General features: G+C 46.2%; 1 protein-coding gene and 1 long non-coding RNA gene across 19 annotated transcripts in view; one reads left to right on the plus strand and one right to left on the minus strand.

Annotated features, from left to right (window-relative positions):
• ABLIM3 (actin binding LIM protein family member 3) overlaps positions 1–23,054 on the minus strand; it is a 150,538-nt gene that overhangs the window by 28,694 nt on the left and 98,790 nt on the right. For all 18 annotated transcript variants that reach the window (XR_014165535.1, XR_014165536.1, XM_081900047.1 and 15 more), the window contains 4 exons: positions 20,655–20,781; positions 17,958–18,051; positions 5,825–5,912; positions 968–1,026 (listed from right to left, as the gene is read on the minus strand). Coding sequence is in view for 16 of the 18 variants with exons in the window: in XM_081900047.1 (XP_081756173.1) it covers positions 968–1,026; positions 5,825–5,912; positions 17,958–18,051; positions 20,655–20,781 (368 nt within the window). In the remaining 2 variants the exon portion in view is untranslated. The remainder of the gene's footprint in view (positions 1–967; positions 1,027–5,824; positions 5,913–17,957; positions 18,052–20,654; positions 20,782–23,054) is intronic.
• LOC309363691 overlaps positions 1–23,054 on the plus strand; it is a 118,706-nt gene that overhangs the window by 14,682 nt on the left and 80,970 nt on the right. The window lies entirely within an intron of this gene.

Genomic DNA, 23,054 nt, shown 5'->3' on the forward strand with positions numbered 1-23,054 from the left:
CTAAGGCAGAATTACTGGATCATACCAAAGACCCATCTAGGCTAGCATCATGTTTTCACAGAGGCCTAATAGATGCCCAGGGAATGTTTACTAATAGCACCTGAGTACAATAGCAGAAATACTCACCCCGTGTTTTACCTACTGTTGATTTTAATAATATTTTGACTATTTTAAAATAACCATTTAAACCTGCTTTTTAGTGATAGTTTTAATGTTTTATGTTTTTGTAAACAACTTAGAATTTTTTATTTTGCAATCAAGCAATATGTAAATGTTGTTAAACAAACAAACAAAATTAACTAAGAAGCAGGTAGCCTCTTTGGGAGAGACACCTGGGCAGGAATCTATGCCCAAGAGTTGCATTTGCATTATAGCCAAAACAAGAAAGGTGGCAATTGCATAAAGAGGATGCTGAGAGACATTTCATAGCGCATGCAGAGACTGTGTTTGCCAAGGATGCACCAGGTATTATGCCGGTGTTCACAGCTGTGCATCTTCAAACATGCAGCTGACATGTACCAAAGAGCCAGGGTCAGCATATTCCCATTTGGATCCTTAAGCATTAGGATATTTTTTTGTGTGTGTACATGATTATAACAAATGCTGGTGCAGATGTAGACAGTGTAACAGCTGTGTACAATATAAAGTGGTTCGAGACTATGAAGATAGGAGAAACAAGAAATAAGTCCACAGTCAGTCTGTACTCCTTGGTTAAAGCTTCAAAGCTTCAAAGCCTGTAATCTTAGTTCAAGTGTATATATCCCTGTAAAATCAAAGCCTTTGGATGCTAAATTTAAGGCTTCCTCTCCTTCTGCAATTGCTTTGTAGAAGGGCTATGACTTTCAAAGCAAGTAAATAAATTAACTGGCTATCTTCCAGCCTCTAATAATATATTTCCACTTGAGGAACTCCCCCAGCCAGCCGTTGCCAAAATTCTCCTTCCCGTCCATTCCCAGCTCCATCTTACCTTTAACTTTTTTTCTGCTCGTGCTGCTTGTTTGCAGATAGGATGCCACACTTCTGAACCTGGAACAGAGCAGAAGGTGAGGACTGCAGTGCTGTCCAGCTGTGATTCTGATTTACATAACATTACCCAGGCTCATCAAAACAATACTCCTGAAAGCTTCATTGCTCCTTGCTCCTGACCCTATTACTGTTCCCTCCTGCTGCAAGGTGGTCCGTTCATTTCACCCATCTGGTTCCTATTACTGAGGTCCTAAATCTCTTTGTACCAAAAATTCCACTTGGACTTGAACATTTTCAGCGGCAAGCTTATTGGCACATCCAGCATTTGTATCACCCTTCTTTCAACACTGATTAGAACTTTGATAGTTTTTGCTTGGAACTAAGAGGATGGTAGCAAAGTCATTCTACTCATTGTGTGAATTGACAGGAGATTTCTACTAGCAAGGGTCATGTCCATTTCTGTGATTACATGTGTGGCATGTTCCAACTTTGTAACATTGAAAGCAACCAAGAGGCCATCTGGTCTAACACTCTGCCATAAGGCTGGACCATCCAATCCCAATCCTGCAATTTGTGCAATCCCCACACCAGGTTGCAATAAGCAGAGGGCAGATGCAACTGCAAGAAAATGCCCCAAGAGCAAAAAGTTTGACTAAGTCAAACAAGAGCATAAAAATGTTATATCCGCATTAAGGGAAGACAAGTAGTTGCTCCTACTGTATGATGGCTATTTGTAAGACAAAGGGTTGGAAACTTGGTTAACAAACTGGGTATTGGTCCTGGATGCCAGTACAGAAGGAAATGCAGATCAGCAAGGTTCTGCGCAATTCCACCCCTGTAAGGAGTGCTCTGGAGTGGGAACAGAGTTGGTCAAGGCAAGTAGTTGACAGAGAGGGGGAAGGCCCAGCAGTCTCAGAAGATTACAGCAGTCTGAACTATTATTGAACCCAGAAGGCAAGGCCTTCCCCGTCTAGCTGGCAATCTCCACTTGAGGAGAGAATCCTTGCCCTGGCTTCTCCTCCTCACCTAGCAACATAACTGGCACCACTGTCTGTGTCAGGTTGTAGCTGAAGGCTGCAGCAACATACAGCACTAAAGCAATGTTAAGAGAGAAAGCAGTGGATCAAATACGTCAAACCGAGAAGATATTCTTCAGGGTTCCCTAAGAATCTAGGGCTAGTTCTGAATAAGGCAGTCCAGAAAATACAATGCAAGACAATTCAATAAAACCACCTTGGGTGCTTGGGCAGAAGTACATCAATATATTAAATACATAACATCAATCCTCAATTGGATATGGGTGGCCATTTTAGAGTGAAATTCAGGTTCCCTTCCCCTCACTCATCTGCTTCCCTATAGCAGGGAGGAAAGAGACATGCTTTCAGACTTAGAAGTGACGCTGCATGCCATTGATTTTTATTGACTTTCCTAAGATCCTTTCACCTTAATGGTGTGGTCAAAGGAACAAACTATCAGCTGGTGCTGAAAAGGAGGATGCTAGGAAGAGACACAACACTTATACTGTAATATGATTCCACATGTTTCAAATCTGTGGCTGTATCATCCTCCCATGGACATTTTACTATTGACCTAGGTCTCAAAGCTGACTAGTCCTGGCTGCTGGTAAAGGTCAGGATAAGATTACAGCCGTTGTTGTTATTCTTGCATGCTATCTACCTGGCAATTCATAGACATCGTCCATCATCCAACCTGCCAGATGGATACCTGGAAAATGTATAACACTGCCATAGGCTCAAAGCGAAATCGGAATGGGTTGTCCTTGCAGACAGCAAAATACTACCATCATAATGGAGTCCAGCAGGAAAGTGAGCACCTGTTTTACTAGCTTGATAAGATTGGTGTTCAGGACTTGAAAAGATTAACTCCCTCCTCACCCCAGTTTTTCCCTTTTTCTTTTACTGTACAACTATTATTGAGTAAGGGAATAGGAGAAGTCAAAGCAGTAGACCTTGTTCTTGTAGCAGCCTTAGAAGCTCCTATGGGTGATGGGGGAAATTACGTCAATACCTTTCCAAGAGTTGCATGCAGACCAAATCATCAAACTGGTTTGGTCATCATCCTGGTCTGCAATCCAGGAAGACCAGAGATCAGAATATAATCAGGTGCAGGTGCAAGGAAGACTGCAGGGTTTGGCTACATCAGAGGTACTGGTTTGTCCAGTGGGCAAACTGCAATTTACTAGCTTTTCCCAAAGAAAACATTAACTTGCCCCCACCCCATTCCCCCCCTACCTGTTGCGACATTATTTTTGTGAAGCTGCAAATGCACACATAGGTTTCAGGATGTTTAGAAACATATTGCGACACTTTTTCCACTTCTCAAGCAACGAGAAGCTTCAAGGGTGCAGTACTTACCTGGGTTTTGTTTCCTTTGGAAGGAAATTCCTGGAGGCTTCTTAGAGTTTAGTAATAATTGTATTTATTTACAAATATACAGGTTGGTCACAGATGGAGATTTAGCTCAAACACTCCAAAGGACAGCCAAAGTCTACTACTTCCACATCAGATCTGCAGAAATGAAGCCAGGAGCCTAAGGTGCTCATAGAACCCAAAGTCAGCCCTCTCTCTCTCTCTCTCTCTCTCTCTCTCTCTCTCTCTCTCTCTCTCTCTCTCTCTCTCTCTCTCTCTCTCTTGCTCAAAACACAGTTTCTCTTCACATACAGGCACATCAAGAGCTTCCAGACTGTTGCAATTTTGTAGGTGGGATTCAAATGCATGCCGGTAAATTCAGGTCATATAATTAAGTGGATTTGGAGCTTCTTGCCCAACAAACCCTCTTCTCACGCAAAACCAGCCTTTTTGCAGTAAGGGAAATAACAGAGAACCACACTGGAAAGTGTAGGATAACAACTGGTCATTTAACCAGTGGTGTGTGGTCAGTGGACTAGGGGGACCAGATTGGTCCCCGAAATGTTCCTGGGAAATTAGAGTATTGAAGTATTAACCCCCGGTGCCTCCTTCCCAAAGCCCAGGAAGCTTCTGCCCAGCTTAGGGAGGGAGGCATGACACTCACACGCATGGCATTGGGACATTGGGGCATCACACATGTGACGTTGGCATCCCATCCTATCATCCTCATAAGCTGGTGCCTCTGGCCCTAACTTTTCCCCTACAAAAAAATTCACCAAACACCACTGCATCTAACCTCTCTGCAGACAAATCAGAATGATCAATATACAGCCATCATATAAACTTTTGTGCACATCAATTAGGATGAATGCTCAATAAACAAGTCACCTTTGGAAGTAACTGTAGATTATAGCATCCTTAGATAAAGTGGAAGAAAGGAGAAATATCTTTTTTTCTAGATATTTCTAAGAACAACCAGGCAATCTTCATAACAAAGAGAAGTTCCTTGTCAGCTCTGCCAGGCTAATTAAGGCAGTCTCCAGCAATTAATTTGCCCAACTCCTCAGCTTACAACATGGGAGAGAGAACACCTTCTACTTCCCAAGACATGCTTCTAGAAATCAGACTTGCTCTGAACAGCCATTTAATGTGATAAGTAGACATTTATCATCCTTCCTCTCTTGTATTGGAAATGTATCCTAAGACAGAGGTGCGCATAAAACTGCTGATAGGAAACATAGGAAGATGCCTTATACTGAGTCAGACCATTGGTCCATCCAGCCTAGGCCCATCTATGCTGTCTGGGATTTCAGGCAGGGAGTCTTTCCCAGCTCTACCTGGACTTGGCAGGGATCAAACTTGTGACCTTCTGCATTGAAAACAGCTGCTCTACCATGGAGGTACAGCTCTTTCCCTGAAGTGACAGAAATAATGTAAGTAGAGAACCCTGCTTAAGAAGAAGGTGTGGGAAAAGGAGGTAGAAGAGGAGGAATTCAGGGACAAAAATGAAGTTGGGAATAAAATCTTGGCTGATTTAGCCCCATGAGGTGGAGATACGCTCAGATAGAATTGGAATAAAAGAGTGTGAAAGCCAATCCCAATCTTCTCATGGCCATTCAACTCATCCCCTCCCAGTCACAGAATGAATAATTATTTTCCACAGGCAGAATCCCACCCACCTTCTCTTCTACACTGTATCGGTATACGTTCCCGCCTCTTGGCACAATGTTTTTGAGGGCCGTGGTCACCATAGCAACAGGATCCTCTCATGGGCTGGCAATGATGGCCAGGTGCAATGCATGGAGGATTTGCTCTTTCTCCACTCCCCCATCATAGTGGTTGATGGGCCAATGTGACACTAATGGCACTTCTGCTCCCCCACAATGAAGCAACCATCAATTGCCACCCAACATAGACAACAGCCCCTCCCTAAGCCAACTACTCCAGCAGTGCGAGGGTGGGAAGTAGCTAACCCTGCAATTAACACAGACAGACACAGGGTAATTAGTGACTCAGGGTGACGAGCACCTAAAGGTTGTCTAAGGGACAAACACTCCCCCCACCAAAGCTGAAAATAGACCCATAAGGGGAAAGACACCCTAAGCTCACATTGAGACCCAGTAATTATTTAGCTCTTCCTCTTGCAAGGGCACATACCACCACAACTTCTCAAGTGATCTGAACTTGTTGCAAACAAGAAATACAAATAAGTTGGCCTCAGGGCTTCGTCATGTGGCCTCTCAACATGGGTCTCCGTGAAACAGGATTGATTAACATGAAATCTCTGCTTCTCACAATGCTTCGTGAAGATTAATAAATTCATCTCTAAGAAAATATGGAGTGCCCAACACTCAAGCAACATTCACAACACTCTTAAGGAATTTTAGAAGCTCCAAGTTTTGAATACCAAGGTTGTGTATGAGGCTGGGAGAGAAGTAGACAGTCAACTTCAGAGTGAGACCTTTCGCCCCAGAAGCTGGTGTTCCTACCTGTGAGGTACATCTCTTCCCCTTCTGTGAACATCTGGTGACAACGCACACATCTGGCACAAGTGGGGTGATAATGCTTCCCTCCTGCCTAAACAAATGAATGAGAGAAAAGAAGATCATCAGGCAATCAGGTCTAGTCAGCTTACGTTTCAACAGCACTCTTGTAAGAATTATTTTATTTGTTTATTTATTATATCTCTTAAATCTTGACTATTGCCTTACTATAATAATAATAATAATAATAATTTATTATTTATACCCCGCCCATCTGGCTGAGTTTCCCCAGCCACTCTGGGCGGCTCCCAATCAGTATTAAAAACAATACAGCATTACATATTAAAAACATCCCTAAACAGGGCTGCCTTAAGATGTCTTCTGAACGTCAGGTAATTCTTTATCTCTTTGACATCTGATGGGAGGGCGTTTCACAGGGCGGGCGCCACTACCGAGAAGGCCCTCTGTCTGGTTCCCTGTAACCTCACTTCTCGCAATGAGGGAACCGCCAGAAGGCCCTCGGCGCTGGATCTCAGTGTCCGGGCTGAACGATGGGGGTGGAGACGCTCCTTCAGGTATACAGGACCGAGGCCGTTTAGGGCTTTAAAGGTCAGCACCAACACTTTGAATTGTGCTCGGAAACGTACTGGGAGCCAATGCAGATCTCTCAGAACCGGTGTTATGTGGTCCCGGCGGCCACTCCCAGTTACCAGTCTAGCTGCCGCATTCTGGATTAATTGCAGTTTCCGGGTCACCTTCAAAGGTAGCCCCACGTAGAGTGCATTGCAGTAGTCCAAGCGGGAGATAACTAGAGCATGCACCACTCTGGCGAGACAGTCTGCGGGGAGGTAGGGTCTAAGCCTGCGTACCAGGTGGAGCTGGTAGACAGCTGCCCTGGACACAGAGTTAATCTGCGCCTCCATGGACAGCTGTGAGTCCAAAATGACTCCCAGGCTGCGCACCTGGTCCTTCAGGGGCACAGTTACCCCATTCAGGACCAGGGAATCCTCCACACCTGCCCGCCTCCTGTCCCCCAAAAACAGTACTTCTGTCTTGTCAGGATTCAACCTCAATCTGTTAGCCGCCATCCAACCTCCAACCGCCTCCAGGCACTCACACAGGACCTTCACCGCCTTCACTGGTTCTGATTTAAAGGAGAGGTAGAGCTGGGTGTCATCTGCATACTGATGAACACCCAGTCCAAACCCCCTGATGATCTCTCCCAGCGGCTTCATATAGATATTAAAAAGCATGGGGTAGAGGACAGAACCCTGAGGCACCCCACAAGTGAGAGCCCAGGGGTCTGAACACTCACCCCCCACCACCACCTTCTGGACACGGCCCAGGAGGAAGGAGCGGAACCACTGTATAACAGTGCCCCCAGCTCCCAGCCCCTCTAGACGGTCCAGAAGGATGTTATGGTCGATGGTGTCAAAGGCCGCTGAGAGATCCAGCAGAACTAGGAAACAGCTCTCACCTTTGTCCCTAGCCCGCCGGAGATCATCAACCAGCGCGACCAAGGCAGTTTCAGTCCCATGGTGAGGCCTGAATCCCGATTGGAAGGGATCCAAATGGTCCGTTTCCTCCAGGCGTGCTTGGAGTTGTTCAGCAACCACCCGCTCAATCACCTTGCCCAAGAATGGCAGATTTGAGACTGGGCGATAGTTGGCCAAATTGGTCGAGTCTAAAGATGTTTTTTTAAGAAGCGGTTTAATGACCGCCTCTTTCAGCGGGTCTGGGAAGGCTCCCTCACAGAGGGAAGCATTCACCACCCCGCAGAGCCCATCGCCCAGCCCTTCCCGGCTCGCTTTTATCAGCCAGGATGGGCAAGGATCAAGGAGACAGGTGGTCGGTTTCACTCGTCCAAGCAGCCTGTCCACATCCTCGGAGGTAACATCCTCGGGTTACATCCCCCTGCATCACCACAACACATCAAAATGTGGTTTACAGAAAGAATAAAGCAGCCATCACCAACAACATAAAATATAATCACCAAAACAATTCTGAAGTTTGGCGGAACCAATTTTTTTTTTAATGGTTCCTTAAAGCTATCAAGGAAGGGGCCCTGTAAGGAAGGGGCCCTGTGGCTAGATCAATGAAGAGAGTCCCAAGGTTAAATAAGGAGCCACAACCAAAAAGGATGTACTCCTAGGGGACAACAATCAAGGAAGAGTCCCAGAGGAGTGATGCTCTAAAATAACTTGATCTCTAGGTGGGAATCACAATCTGAAATACTTTAGAAAACTCAAAACCAGCACTTGGAAACTAAGGGCCAATTCCATGTTATGTTAAACACATGGCTAGTCCTTGAGCACATATTATTTCTTGCAGAAATAGCCAGCACTGACCAGCTCCAGTTCAGATCAGGACTGTGGTGTGCAGTGCTGGTGGCTGTGGGGGCTCTTTAACCCTTTGCCCCCCACTGTGGTCCCAATCCAGACTGCCCCTTCCCCATGCCTGAAATTTTCATGGCAATAATAGCTGTCAATGGCCACTAGTTATGATGGCTCTGATGCCTCTGAATACCAGTCATTGGGGAACAACAGTGGGGTGGGCTAGTCATCTCATTGCCCACTGTGAGAAACACAGTGCAGGGTGTTTCTTTTTTATTCCAGTGCCAGAGTTCCAGGGCTCATCCACACTTCTGCTTGCCCCACTACTTTCCCTTGGGAAAATCCACTGTTTACCACTGAATCAGAGCAAATGTCAACTGGGTTTTCTCCAGATTGATGTTTGCTCTGATTTAGCATGAAAGAGTGTGTTTTCCAGGGAAAAGTGGTGGGGCAAAGGCAAAACCACCTGAACTTATGCATAGAAAGCACAGGACAAGTGGGAAACTACTAGGACTCCTGGCTTCTGGACGCAGGAGAAGTGGAAGTGTGGACAAGCCCTGAGTTGCTACTGAAGTCCACCATTGCTTAGCACTAGATGCTGCCTTTTACACCTAGCAAATGGAGTGGCTGTTGGGTATAAAACTGGACATCAGAATGGCAGCTAGCTACAGAAACACAAAGTTGGTTCTTCAAGCCCAGAATTCTGCATTAGTCTTTGACCTAATCTATGGGGTCATTCAAAGATTACAGAGGGAGAGAGCTTGTAGGATCCACCCTAGTGATAGCTCTGTGGCAAAGAAAGCCCACAAGCTCAGATCTGTCACACTGAATAAAAGGGTCATCTTTTCCCACCAACTTTCAGCTTATGTCAATCCAGTGACTTTGCTAGAGTTGGGCAGGGTGACAAGTCACAGCACAGCCAAGCCCAGGGTGTCATCCTAGCTGTGAACTACCACTGGAATAGTGTGACATTCTTGTTTTACAAGCTGTCACTAAACGAACCATCATCATCTGGCGATGCTGGACAGATCTGGCACTGAGCAATGGCTGTACTGAAGTTGAATGTTCAAGTCTATGCCGGATGAGCACAAGCGGAAGCCATGTTTGCTATCTGAGTATTCAGTCCTGATTTCTCTTGAGAGGGCAACTTTTATTTTTCTGTTGCCTTCAACAGGATTAGAAATAGCAACCTACTATTTCGCCCACTTGTGATGTAAGAAGGCTGTTCTCCCTGCCCTTTAAAACAAGGATAATAGGCTTAATTGGTAGCTTGCTTCCATTCAAAAGTGTCTGCTAGGATTTCAATTATAGGCTCACTTGCAGGGCTTCAGAGCTCAGATGCAGCCACTGGTTTAACTTGGTGCAATCAGCCCCATTCTGTGCAAAGCACTGCTCCCAAAGGGACATTTTACAGCAGCACCAGCACCAGCAACATAATAATAATAGAAGGAAGGATGAGGGATTGTTGAAGGGTGTGGGGAGGGGGAAGGATAGTGAAGGCTTTTAATTAGAGAAGGGACTTTTAAAGCTAAAGCCAGCATTAAAACCAGTAATGGCTTTCCTAAGAAAGGGCCACATGAGTCTCACAACACATAGTTGTCAGCTAGGCTGTCAGCACAGCAATCAAGCAATGGTGCATCAGTTTTGCCAACCACTGGTGGGTAGTATCCACTGGGACCAATAGACTGGTCAAGAGGCCATCAGATGGTGGCACAAGAGCCACTGGCAGGCAGTGGCGTAGCGTGGGGGTGCAGGGGGAGCCGGCTGCACCGGACGCAACATCTGGGGGTTAGGGTTAGGGGGTGCAAATCCACGGGTTAGGGGGCGCAAATTACTTGCCTTGCCCCAGGTGCTGACAACCCACGCTATGCCACTGCTGGCAGGTACAATCACAGCCACTGGCAGGCAGAACTAATTGGTCTTCGTTCTGCCCCCATTTTCTTCCACCTTGCTGAGTTCTACAAGGGCAACTCTGCGACTGAGGAGGAAGAAGTTGACAGCAAGGGCCACTCTCTGGCCTGGTTGTAAGTAAGGCAGGCAGGGTGGGGGCTGGCTGAGGGCAGACTTCGGTGGGTGGGACAGTGTCCCATTTGCCCTAATGTACTTCATGGCTTGTCATTTCTGCCTGAATAATTGTTGCACAAAAATGGAACAAAGCCCATTGCTCTCCTGTGATTGTTCAACTGCTTGCCTATTTTATGGAGTTGCCGGGCCCCTGCCACAAAACCAGCCTTAGAGTTCAGTGATGATTAAATGCTGGCCCAGCCAGCCCGCCAGCCCATAGCATGCATCTTGGGGTTGTTATCTGCATCAAGTCCTGTATTTCTTGAGATATGTCCTAGTGCTCAGGGTTTCTGAGTGCACTCATGGATGCGAGGGACAGAGCTTGCATGCACAGCCCTGCCCTGTTCCCAGTTTGAGCCTGAACATTTTCAGGCAAACGCCTGAACAGGTCTGATGCCACCAGATAATCTGGACACATGGGCAGCATCCACAACACCTAGTTAAATCCTGGGATGTCCTTCAAATGAAGACAGAGAGGCAATTCCTTCACCCACTTTGCACCCACCTCTCCTCTTCACTCACCATGTGAACTGACAGCTTTTAAATAAGCATTTTTATTGATAATGTAAGTCCTGCTCTGACCCTCGTTGCCATCAGCCAAGGCCAGTTTACTGGGATGTCAGAAACCCCACTCTGCATTTTCTTTTGGGAGTCAATTTGTTCTCAGTGCAAGCTAGGAAAGGTCGAACCTATTACTTTTGGTTTTTGTCAGTTTCTCATTTTTCTAATCTTAAATTCAGTCCTTGACATTTCCAAATCATTTTGCCACATATGGATACGCACGCACGCACGCACGCGCGCACACACACACACACACACAGTGCTCCTGAAAATTCACCAGCATTTTCATGTGAATTTATCATAACATACATAAACATGCAATTTGCCCCCATCGTTATCACTATTTTTTCACAAAGCATTGTTCCCTATCACAATGCGATTTTGTATATTATTTTCATTCAGTAAGTATTTTTATGCACACTTTATTCTAGAGTGTGCATTCTTGTACACATTACTTGGCCAGAGAACTTTATTGTAAAATTCAAAAAAGTGCAAATTACAAGGGATGGCTGGGTTTCAGTTTTGTGCATTGTTTCAGAAAGTGCAGATTTGGTAGGTTGAATGTGAATGGAATCAAATTCCTCCCTGATGCAAGACTCATTCAACACAGAGAAAAGAAAAGGAGCCGGCTGAGCTGCTAAAAAGCCAACCAAGACTAGTGCTTCAGCCCTCTGTTTTGTTGCTGCATTATCCAATGTTTCTCCTCACATGTTTCCTAGTTTTAAAGGGCGGGAATACGGAAATCAATGATGATCATGCAAATGGAGTGAATGAATCACTCAGGTGCTTACAGCTAAAAGCAACAAATGTCTTCCTCCCCTCCCTGCTCCACCTTTGCAGAAATTCTCCAGCGCCTTCAGCGAGACACTCTCCCTGCTAATCTACGCATCCTCTGGAAGAGCTCCATGGAGATTTACGAGAACGTGTTGGCTGAGTCACTGCAGGATTTGCCTGTCACTAAAGTGATATGGGTATAAAATCAAAAAACAGATTGATGCCATCTAATGCAATTGTGTCAAGGAAGCTGGCCGCTTAAGCCCAGAGACCCGCTCTCAGAGGAGAAGTAAAAGGTTCTGTGGGATTTGTAATGCAATCCTATGAGCCACTGGACTGAGGCGGAGGCTCATATAGGATCAAGCGCTAAGCTCCCAGTGCAAAAGAAATGCCCTTGGGCTGATCCCACTAGTGCAGCAGCATCCCTTGGCATCCAGCACTTTCCACCTGGCCCTTGCTTCAGGCTGCCAAATGGGGGGAGAGCCCCTTTCCGTCTAGCATGCTATGGTCTCTCCTGGTCCATAGGAGGTCTAGGGCTGGGATAATCATGTGCTGCCCAATTCTAGAAGAAGAAGAAGAGTTTGGATTTGATATCCCGCCTTTCACTCCCCTTCAGGGGTCTCAAAGCGGCTAACATTCTCCTTTCCCTTCCTCCCCCACAACAAACACTCTGTGAGGTGAGTGGGGCTGAGAGACTTCAGAGAAGTGTGACCAGCCCAAGGTCACCCAGCAGCTGCATGTGGAGGAGCGGAGACGCGAACCCGGTTCCCCAGATTAGAGACTACCGCTCCTAACCACTACACCACACTGGCTCCCTCCCTGCTTCTACAATTAAGTATGGACTACAAGGGATGTGTGTTGGGGGGAATCCCTCAATCTCTTAATGAAAGAGCAAGATAAAAATAGGACAGAGAGTTTCTGCTAGGAATAGGACTGGTTTGTTTGCTTTTTTAAAAAAATTGTGGCCATTTCCAAACATTGCTGCTCGTTAATGCAAGTTTCGCACAGCGTCTGCATGATGTCGTCCTCATCAAAATTCAATCCCATATTACTTCTCCATTTAGTCTACAGTTCCTTTGGTCCAGCAGCCAACTTGAAAAATATGTCATAATTGCTTTTAGCTGGTTGCTTGATTTTATTGCTTTTAGTGATGTTTAACTGCCTAGGCTTTATAGTTTTGTTTATTTTGCACTTTGCTTTATTGTGTTTTATTACCTTTTGCTGGATTGTATTCATACAGTGAAACTAGAAGGGGCTACTCTTCCTTTTTGATTTGGTCGAGAACATTAAGAGACGCGCTGGCCTTGGAACTAGAAGCACTTCTCTTGCTGGGTACAAAAACATTAAGCACGCTTTCCCCGTGGTGTTTTGGAGGCACGGTGAGTCAGAGGTTCCCCACCCCTGAACTAGATACTCTAGCCACCAAATCCAACCTGCCTTTTCTGGACTTGGTTTGACCGCCAAGTGAAGGAAGTCCCTAAGCCATCTCAGCCTCACCTCTAGCAGAGGTGCAGTTTCCCGACAGACCAAATCACAACCACCTTGTTTATTTTATACTGATTAAAATTACAGTCATTGTGAGAGCCCAGTGCTGCCTACTATGAATACACTGCTTATTATAATTCAAAGGGGTGTGTGTCACTGTCGTTCTTTTAAGACTCATTAATCATCCATAGCTGGCTGCACATCTTAGAGCCATATGGGACAACCAGAGGCGTAAGCATATGATGGCTGATTAGGGCTGAGGATAGTTAAAGGCACACTTATGCCACACTTTGTCAAGAAGGATGATGGGAGCTACTGCTTGGAGGGCAATAGCATCCTAGGCATTATTACCCTCCGGGCACCAAACTCCTGGGCATCCCCACCATCCTGTCTGATTTGTGATCGCTGCAGCTAGCAGGCTTAGTCTTCCTAGGAGACACCACCTCCGGTGCTCAGCACGAGCAAGACAACCCCTAAGAGGCTGAGTTTGCATGCCAAGATATGACTGGAAAAGACGGCAAAGGACTGTGCTCTGAATTTTTCTCAGAAGAAGAGGCCGCGCCATGCCCACAGGACCTCTCCATTGCCCCCATGGCTCTGCAGCCATCGTTACGCAACACATCAGGCTCTCCGCTTTGCATTGTGCTCCAGGGTCACATGCAGACTCTTCCCAGAGCCCAGCTGACATATTTTCAGCCAATCCCATCGTCAGGATTAGACAAGGAGTTCCCCCTGACCAGGCTCCAGGGATCCCCCTAGAGAGATGCAATTCAGGAAATCAAGGAGTAAAAAGAAGGTGCTGAAATAAGGCTTATCTCAAACGTTCTGGGAAATATGAAGGTCAGGTCCACTGTTTGTGTCTGTTTAGAGCAGCATAGGAGGCAGAGAGGAGAGATGTTTCTGAAAACGTGTCCAAAAATTGAGACGCAGCAGCCTGGGAAGCTCACATTTGTTCTGTGTTTTCAGACATTTGGTTCCCCTCCATGTCAGTAGTGGAAACTCAAGAATTTGCCTTTTGCAGTTGAAGCGAAGGGACTCTTAGCCATTGAGCATGTCTCAGGAACTCAGCTCTGGAGAGCAAATCCAATGATCTTGCTCTTCTGGAAGTCTTCCAACCTGCTCTATGCATTCTGAAGCTTACAATCAGGTCATCTCTGCTACTGAGCTGCAGCAACATTTAAGAGGTTGCACGCCTAGTGCAGCTCAACTGGCCAAATGCTTAGAATCAAGGCACTCTTCGCAGTACTGCCCTCCTTTGTGCCAGGCTGTAAGATTAAAACACATTTCCAGGGCTGCTCCGCATGTCTTGGCTTGACTGTGTGGGGCAGACAGATGGGATGGAGGGACGACTGAATTGCAGCTGGGAAACTGACTTAATGCTTAAGCTCCTGGCCTTCAGAGGCTGCTTCATACGCTCTGGGTCTTAGGAGCCTTTTAGTGTGGGTCTTTGAACAGTCAGATGGTTGGATGTGTGGCAGCTCCATGTCAATTTCACTCTGGAGACAGGCCTTTATTAAAGTCTGGGAAGCAGATGGCCAGTGCAGGTGTGGGGAGGCAAACGCTTGACATGAAACTGACAAGCACCTAACCATGCAAAAGTGGCGTGTCCATGGATCTTTCAAAGTCTACGAAAAGGATTGTCTGTGGCAGGACTGGCAGGCCTCATTAAGTTCCTGCCAGGGCTCAGTTTCTGAGGAGAGAAGTGCCAAATTCAAGCCTTCCATCTGCCTTCCTCCTTGTTCCTAAATTGATTGTGACAGGCTGCAGTTGCTCAGGGGAAAACTCTGCACATGCTCTGAGAAATTTTTCTTTACCATTTCTTCACATATTTCAGGGATCAGATGTGGCACTGAAAACAGATTCTGGAGCTGAATCTGTGCCCCAGCATGAGCCGAACCCCATTTAAATTCAGTGCGTGGTATTCAACTAAATTTTATTCAGAACAGACCCATTCCAATGAATGACTACATTAGGACCATTAATTTAAAACTTAGTTGGCTGCATGCTTTAGGGGAAATTAATTCATTTTCTCTCTCTCTCTTTCTTAAAAAAAAGGACTTTAAAAGTAATCTTCACTTATTCATGTTAAAGGAAGACCCAGCACAGTTTTAATTCACCTGGCTTGCTGTTTACATTAACACAATGCTTCTGTTCTGCCATTCACTTAGACCCTTCCAACACCCTGGAGTGTCAACACTTTAATTATCTCACTCTACAAACCCTGTGGGTCCTGGAATGCTTGCCCTGGGCTCCCAAGTTTCTCTTTGCAGTCACAGCCTTCATCCACCATGAATTCCTTTTGCCTGCTAGCACATTGCTGCATGGCTAACAGCTGTGCAGGATTTGTTTCCACGGCAACAGAGAGAGGCAGGGTGTGGAACCTGGTGACAGAACATTCTCTCAGGTAGATGGATGGAGAGGAGCATCTGAGAAATGAGCTCATGTCACCTGGAGGGCAGGTAGGGTAATTGATGGCTATTGCAGCCACAGAGACAGTCAAGCAGCATTGCTGAAATGCCTGGGACTTGGGAGAGGAGATACATACCTAGGAAGCTGCCTTACAGTGAGTCAGATCACTGATCCACCCAGCTCAGTATTGTCTGCATTTGACGGGCAGCAGCTCTCTGGGATGGGAGACAGGTCTCCAGGATTTGGGGCTTTAATATTTCAACAACACTCTGTGCAACACCAAAATCTGGTCCCCCCTTCCATTGTTTGTCATTGTTGCAGTGCCTGCTGTGATACCCTCTCAGCTTGGCACTCAGTGCAGGCAAACCAGCCGTGCTCCCCTAAATACACCTCTGCCGGGATGTCAGACAGGGAATACTCCTAGCCCTACAGGGAGATGCTGGGGATCAAACGTAGGACCTTCTGCATGCAAAGCAGGTGCTCTAGCTCTGAGCTACAGCTCCTCCTTTTCTTCAGGAGCACTAGCAGGTGATCAGGAGTGATAGAATCAAAATCCCAAGAAGAAGGTCTTCTGTTGCAGGCTGGGAGCACAGATTGGGCACTTGATGGACAAAATGCCTGGCTACTTTTGCCTAATTTATTTACGCACTAAGAGGTTACCATAATATCATTTATACTGATCTGTGATGTGATCATATCTGGAATTCTGTGCACAGTTCTAGCTGCTGCATGCCAGAAAGGATATTGTAGATGTGGAAAAGGTACAGATAAAGGCCACGTACCCCAAAATGACCAAGGGACTGGAGCAACTTCCCTATCAGGAAAGATCTGGGACTTCTTACTTTAGCAAAAAGGCAAGAAAGTGGGGGAAACACACAATAAAGGTTAATAAAATTATGCATAGTGGGGAGACTGTCGATAGAAGATGTCTCCCAGCCTCATACTATAAGAACCTGTGATCATCCAGTGAAGCTAAACATTGGAAGATTCAAGACAGATGAAACAAAGGACTTCTTCACACAGCACATAGTTAAACGATGGAATTTGTTCCTTCATTGCATAGTGATGGCTATCAACTTAAGCAATAGGCAAATTCAGGGAGGATGAACCTGTCCTTGGCTGCTTCTCATGACGGGGATCTGAGGCGGCATGACTCTGAATACCAGTTGCTGGGGAATAATAGCAGGAGTGGGTGATGGTGCTCATAGCCTTTATTATGGGCTTCCCAAAGGCATCTGCTTGGCCGCTATGGGAAACAGGATGGTGGGCTCGATAGGTCTTTGGTCTGACTCAGCAGCGCTCTTCTGATATGGGTCTGGCGCTTTATCAGAAGCTGAGGAATTCTGTGGTTACCTAAAATGTGTAGGTGCAAATTGGAGACATTTGCCTGAAATGGCTTCATTTGTCTACTTCATTTTGATTCAACAAATGTTCTTTTTCCAGAAATGAGGAAAGTTTCTAATATAATTTGCTGCTGACTGAGGAAAGAAGGTTGGGATTCACTGGCCGATCAAGAGGGATTCAACCTTGGCATTAACAGCACCACACGCTAACCAACTGAGCTATTTACAACGGATACTGCATTCCTCATACCTTTTCAGTGTGTTTTCCTCTGTCATCATGAGGAATAGGAACAAACTTTCAGAAAAACCCCAATGATACTTGGATCTGGAGGATGGCACTGCAGCCAACAGATTATAAATGAAAACGCACATTCCATGCTATGCAATTCAGACACAGCCGTGCCAATTTTTAGCACTCCCCACTCCAGTTATATATAGACGGCTATATTTAGCATCCTCCAGGCTTGCCTATATAATCGTAATGCACAGTTGCTGATTCTCCTCCTGTCACTCAGATTCTGAAGTGCAACATACACCCTTCCAGAAAACCAGTCCCTTACAACAGGGCTGGCGAACTTGTGGCCCTTCAGATATTTCTGGACTCCAGCTCCTATCATCCCCAGCCAGCAATGGTCAAGGAGGATGGGAGTTGTAGTCCAGCATCACTTGGAGAGCCAGCAGTCTTTTACCCCAGCTTTACACTGATGACATGATTACAATTTTTATTTTACTTTTGGGGCAAAATCAGCGTCAGAGCCTAGACAGTGCCAGGAACAAAAACAAACAAACAAAAACAAAACGCCAAACCACCTGACCTGATAGCCCTTTCTTAGATCATTCAGTAGTTATCCATGTATCCAGTACCATTTTTCTAGAAAAAGAGGAGTCAGAACTTACTATGGACACCTTTCTTGTTCTTTTATAATGGCAATGGTGCCCACCTGAGAGGGGCCAGAACTGAGTTCCGGCTGAAAAAAAAGCCCTGCATGTAATCCCTGTGTAATGGGAAGTGCCACAAATCTGAGTGGCACCATGTACCTTTCCTTAAGCCAGAAAGGGGGAAAAATAATGTCCTGTGTATCTCTTGCTAACACAAAGCTCAGCTTTCTTGACATCACAACAACAGTACCATTGGTGTTACAGAAAAGGCCCTGTCCGCACGGAACTCACCTCCAGGACTCTGCCACTGATGTACCGGTTGCAGGTCTCACATTTAATGCCAAATTGGGCATGGTAGTCAGATTCACAGTATGGAATGCCATCCCTGTGGGAAAAGATTCAGGCTATGAGGCTTAGAAGAGGGGAGAGGATAGTCAAGAATATCCCCCCACCCCTCAGCAGAATTTCTATTGTATGATGCTGAAATGTGACCTGTGCTCAAGTGAAGGGCACCAAGGGGAAAAGCAGCCTGCCAGGAGCTTATTTTGGTGTCCAGTCAGAAACTCTAGTTAAGTTCACAAAGGCTGCTTTACATTATTGAGGTTGAGGAGGCTCCTTTCCCCTGATCTCAGACTTTCCACTCCTTGCCTCTTCTCGTCTCACTCCCCATGCTGTAGGACATATTTCCACCACAACTCTGCCTCCTCTTCATTGTTGCATTGCACAGGACAGGGAAGGGAAGGGTTATATGGAAGGTTTCAGCTTTGTGCCTCAGCACAGTTCCCAGGAGACAGCAGGAGGGCAGTTTCTAGGGCACAAAGGTGCCCTGTGGCAAGGGAGATGCTCACACCAAAGAGGCATATGAGTCTAGACTCCTGCTTTTATTGCTCTCAAAAGGTTTTCAGGGACTTAGGTTGTTTCCCTGTTCCCATGGTCTCTTAGAACACCAGTTGTTCTAAGACACCAGTCACTCCTGGTGGTAGGATAAAACCTTATGGGACAGCTAGATTTTGACCTGGAGAGTCATTGCATAAGGGTACCATGGAACTAGTATTGCCTGAATCTGCTCCTAACCTGCTTTGACCCAGTTCAGAGACCAATGCAAGCATGGAGTTCTTTATGTACCAGGGTTTGCATCAAGGATTGGTTGAGCAGTGAATGAGCTCTTCAGGGGAACACTGCCCTAGCCACCTGCTCTCAGCCACGTTAGACTGATTCAGAAATGCACACAACGGGTGAATTTGGATGACCGTATATTGGCTTAATAAGCCAAGATCAGAACAAGCCTGCTGGCTGTGCACACACTCCCTTCAACCCTCCCTCTGCCATGGCAGCAAACAAACCAGGAAGATTTCCACTAGCTATAGTTTCCTTCTTCATACAAACTTGGAAACTATGGTTAACTGGTTTAGAACAAGGCAGGATATTCAGCCAAGTGTCATCATCTTAACACCTTTAAATAAAAAAATCTGTGGTGTGATTGCTACTCTATACACTTCTAGTTACGAAATCTGAAAAAGGATACTGTACAAAGCAACCCTACCATCAACACTGGAGAGTGTTGGGCTTTTCTGTTAAAAGATGGAGGGAACCTGGAAATGTACGTTGTTGGAGAGCTCTTCTTGCTCTTAATTTCAAGCCACGATTTACTATTCTGTCATGTTCTGAAGACATTAACTGCAGTTTCCTCATTTGTGCAAAATGAGAAGTTATGGTTAATGAAAGACTTCCAGATCTGTTTGCTCACTCTTGCAAAGGGAGGGGGCTATGATATGGAGATGTGCTAATGATCTTAATGCAGTCTATACACAATGAAGAAGTAACCGAGTGCAGTGGCCATCCGAAAGCAAGAAAGAACTGTGACCATGCTTAGCCCAATGGAGAGCAGGCCCCTGACTTATGCTTGAGCTCTGACATTGTAATCAGAGGGAAAAGCACGAGGAGTTTTGATAAAGGAGACTAAAGGAGGCAGGCAGGCAGGCAGGCAGGCAGGCAGGCAGGCAGGCAGGCAGGCAGGCAGGAAATGTCTGTAGACTTTTCTTTGAGGAGTGTTAAGTCTGACAAAACCTGCTTCACACATTACGCTTTCTGCACAATCATTCATATTTGTTTAGGAAAGGGAGGGAGAGGGAACTTGTAAAATATAATGGTTGAATTGCTATGTGACTAATTTTTATTTTATTTTATTGGCCTGCTGCATATATACTGGGAATCAAACTCAGCTCTCAGAAAGACATCCACACGTTGTGCTAGCACAAGGATTTGTCTTTGTGTGAAAGGATTCAGAAGATCCTTTGCCCTATTATGCCTAGATTACTCCAGGGCTAAAAGTGTCCATTGATTAACCAGTGTGTATTGAGTAATTAAATCACTAACTGCACAGTAAAAATGTAATGTGGCTTTTAAATGGGATTCTAGCAGACGCTGTCCAGTGACTTTCAGTACTGATGGCAGTTTTACAAACAATTATCTTGAGGGAATTTAAGATAGCTTTACTGCCAATGAAAGTAATTTCTCTGCATTACTCAGTCAAGAGAAAACATTGTTCTCCTTATATAGCCTCAAATATTTCCTGGCACTGTCTATAATGTCACAGCTTCAACTCTCATCCATCTACACATAGGAGATAGGTGCAGTATTTACTGCAGCAGTCCTCTGGCCTGTCAAATGACTTTTGTAGGAAAGGTGATCTGCTGGTTCCCTCCAGGTAGATGCAAAAGGAGGCTGCATATCTTTCCTGAGAAAGAGATGTGCAACTCCCCTCTTTGTGCATTACACAGGGAATGAAAAAGAAGAGGCACAGAAGAGGCACTCTTTCTTTCACAGCTTGGCTGCAACATACAAAGTTGAACGAGAGATGCCAGGTGGTGCAGCCTGGAGACCTTCTCCAAGGGCACAGGTCAAATGCTGAGCTTTGAAGCAATCCCCACCCACTCAGCAGAGAGATGAGGAATGTGGGCCAGCAGGCCATGGGGAGGAGACACGCACTTGCTGATGTATTCTCCAGTCAGGACGATCCCACAGGTTTGGCACTTGAAGCAGCTGACATGCCACTGTTTCTCCAGGGCCAGGAGAGACTGACCTTGCTTGATCTCCTCCTTGCAACCTGCACATTCTGGGAAGCAAACGAAGCAGAATTAACAACACAGCAGCAGTATCCTGAACAGTTTAAGAAGCAGACACTGAAGGACAGCTGTGCCTACCAATGGCATCCTGCCTTGCAGAATCATGGACAACACTAACTTGAATGACAGAGCATGCAGTAAAGGGCACAGACATTCTGGGAGCCCTGTGCCATTTTCAGGGTCCTGTCCTAATTTAATGCAAGGAGTAGCTATTTATCTAGCACAGCAATGTGGGGCCAGGAGGGGAGTATAGCCCTCCAGGCCTCTTTGTCTGGCCCTCAGAATTTTCCCTATACCCCTCACTAGACTTGCTTCACATCTTTTGCCTGGCTGGAATATGTCCTTGAAATCTGATGATGCCTTTTTCTTGCCTGAATGGAGGAAAAAAGAGGGGTGTATGTGTAGAAACTAGCCTATTTGCCATGTCACAGGGAGGTGACATGGGGGAGTCCTCACCAAAGGACCAGGAGGTGTTGGCCTTACACCAAGCCCTGGGTCAGGCTCCATCGGGGTGAGGAGCCAAGGTCTCATGAAGAGGTAAAGGAGGGGCCAGCCACACTCAGGGTCAGCTCAGCCTCTGACATGAGGGAATGGCAGATTGGAAACCTGTCTCATCCAAAGAAGTGCCTGGCTACAGACAAGGGCTCCTCAGGAGTAAAGGTCTCCTTGAGAGGAAAGCCCTCCTCTGCAAGAAGGCAGGTGATAAGAGTCAGCCTCTGCGCATTCTAATCACGAGCTGTTCTGACCTTGCTGCTTGCCTGACCCTTGTTGTAAGCTCTGCATGCTTGGACCCTGACCTTGGACTGGCCCTAGATGCTCAGGAGCCCAGTGAGAACAGGGCACTGCTCTACAGAGGGAGTTTTTGCATTAATGGCTCTACCCACTTTTGCAACTGGGTCCCGCCTATCACAGGAATGTGGGCCCCAGAAGGCTGACCAGAAGGGAACAGTGGAGAATGGCACAAAGTGGCTCCCAAAATAATTCTTGAGCTACAGCTACAGCTACACACACACACACACACACACACACACACACACACACACACTTCCTTTAAAAAATGCAAGCTGAAAGTTGTAAATATTGCTCTCAGCCCTGTGCTGAACTGAGCACCTAGGGCAGAAAGTGAACTTCCTGTTTTAGGTCACATTTGTTGAGCCTGACTTGGTTCCCCACATTTTACTGCTGGCAAGTAGTGTGCTTATGTAATAGGCCTGTGGAAAGAACGGCCACATTCCAGCTGGCTGCCAATTCCTTCCTCTTCCTGGTGAATTTCTCCTTGCCATTTCCACTCCTGAGCCAACTGCTCAAACCAAGCCAGATGTGGCTATTCAGGAGCACCTTCCCTTTTGAAGAACCTAACCTAGGAGCACCTGGCACAAGGGAAAAGGAAATCAAAGAAACAGAGGTGGGGCACATGGATGGAGCTTCTACACACCACCAGATGCTTGAGGGAACCATGGGCTCCTTTGTTTCATCTCCATGCCCCATTGAATTATTTTGCTCAGGAACAGGCAAAGTGGTGGTTGACATTCTGCTGGCAGCCCCCACCTACCCCATGTCTCCCACTAGTAGAAATGGAAGGGCATTTTTCGACGCAAGGCAACATTGGAAGTGCTGTTCCCTAACCTCTGTCTGTCTTGGCCATGTCTGGCCTGTGGTGTTATTTACCAGCTTCCTTTCCCTTTCCCATTTCCCTCGCTGTCTGTCGAGACCAGTGACAGGAAGCACATGGGCTTGGAAGCCATGACCTTGACTGTGCTCTGACAGGCTCTTTCCTCCTGTCCCTTCAAAATTGGAGAATCCCCCAGATTTCCAAGTAGCCGCTTTGCCACATGGGTTGCTGCCCAGTTAGAAGACGGGCTGATCCTTTTGGGAAATCAATTCTAACAACAGCAAGTGCAACAAAATGCCCAAAGGTGCAGAGGTGAAGGGGGAAGGTGCAGAGGTGAAGGCAGTGCTGCTGATGCTGCCTTTCATTTGCCACACCTCAAGAGTGCTGGAGGGAGAAAACGCAAAGCAGATCCTCAAGCTCCGTTTGCTGTTCCTCCTTCTCTCTCTCTTCACTAATCTGTCAATGCTACCCTCAGGCTCGCTGGCTGCTCACCCTTTTTTGCTACATTCCACTGCTAGGAAGGCTTAGGGGAATCTCCAGCTATTTTTAAAAGCGTCATACAACACTTCAGACAAGTTTGCTCTGGATCCTGGAAGAAAAGGCAGTTAATCACGAAAGCCTTATATGTTTTACAGCAGCTAGCAAAATGAT

This window comes from Podarcis melisellensis, assembly GCF_964234715.1.
Source record: "Podarcis melisellensis genome assembly, chromosome: 2".
Lineage (NCBI taxonomy): Eukaryota > Metazoa > Chordata > Lepidosauria > Squamata > Lacertidae > Podarcis > Podarcis melisellensis.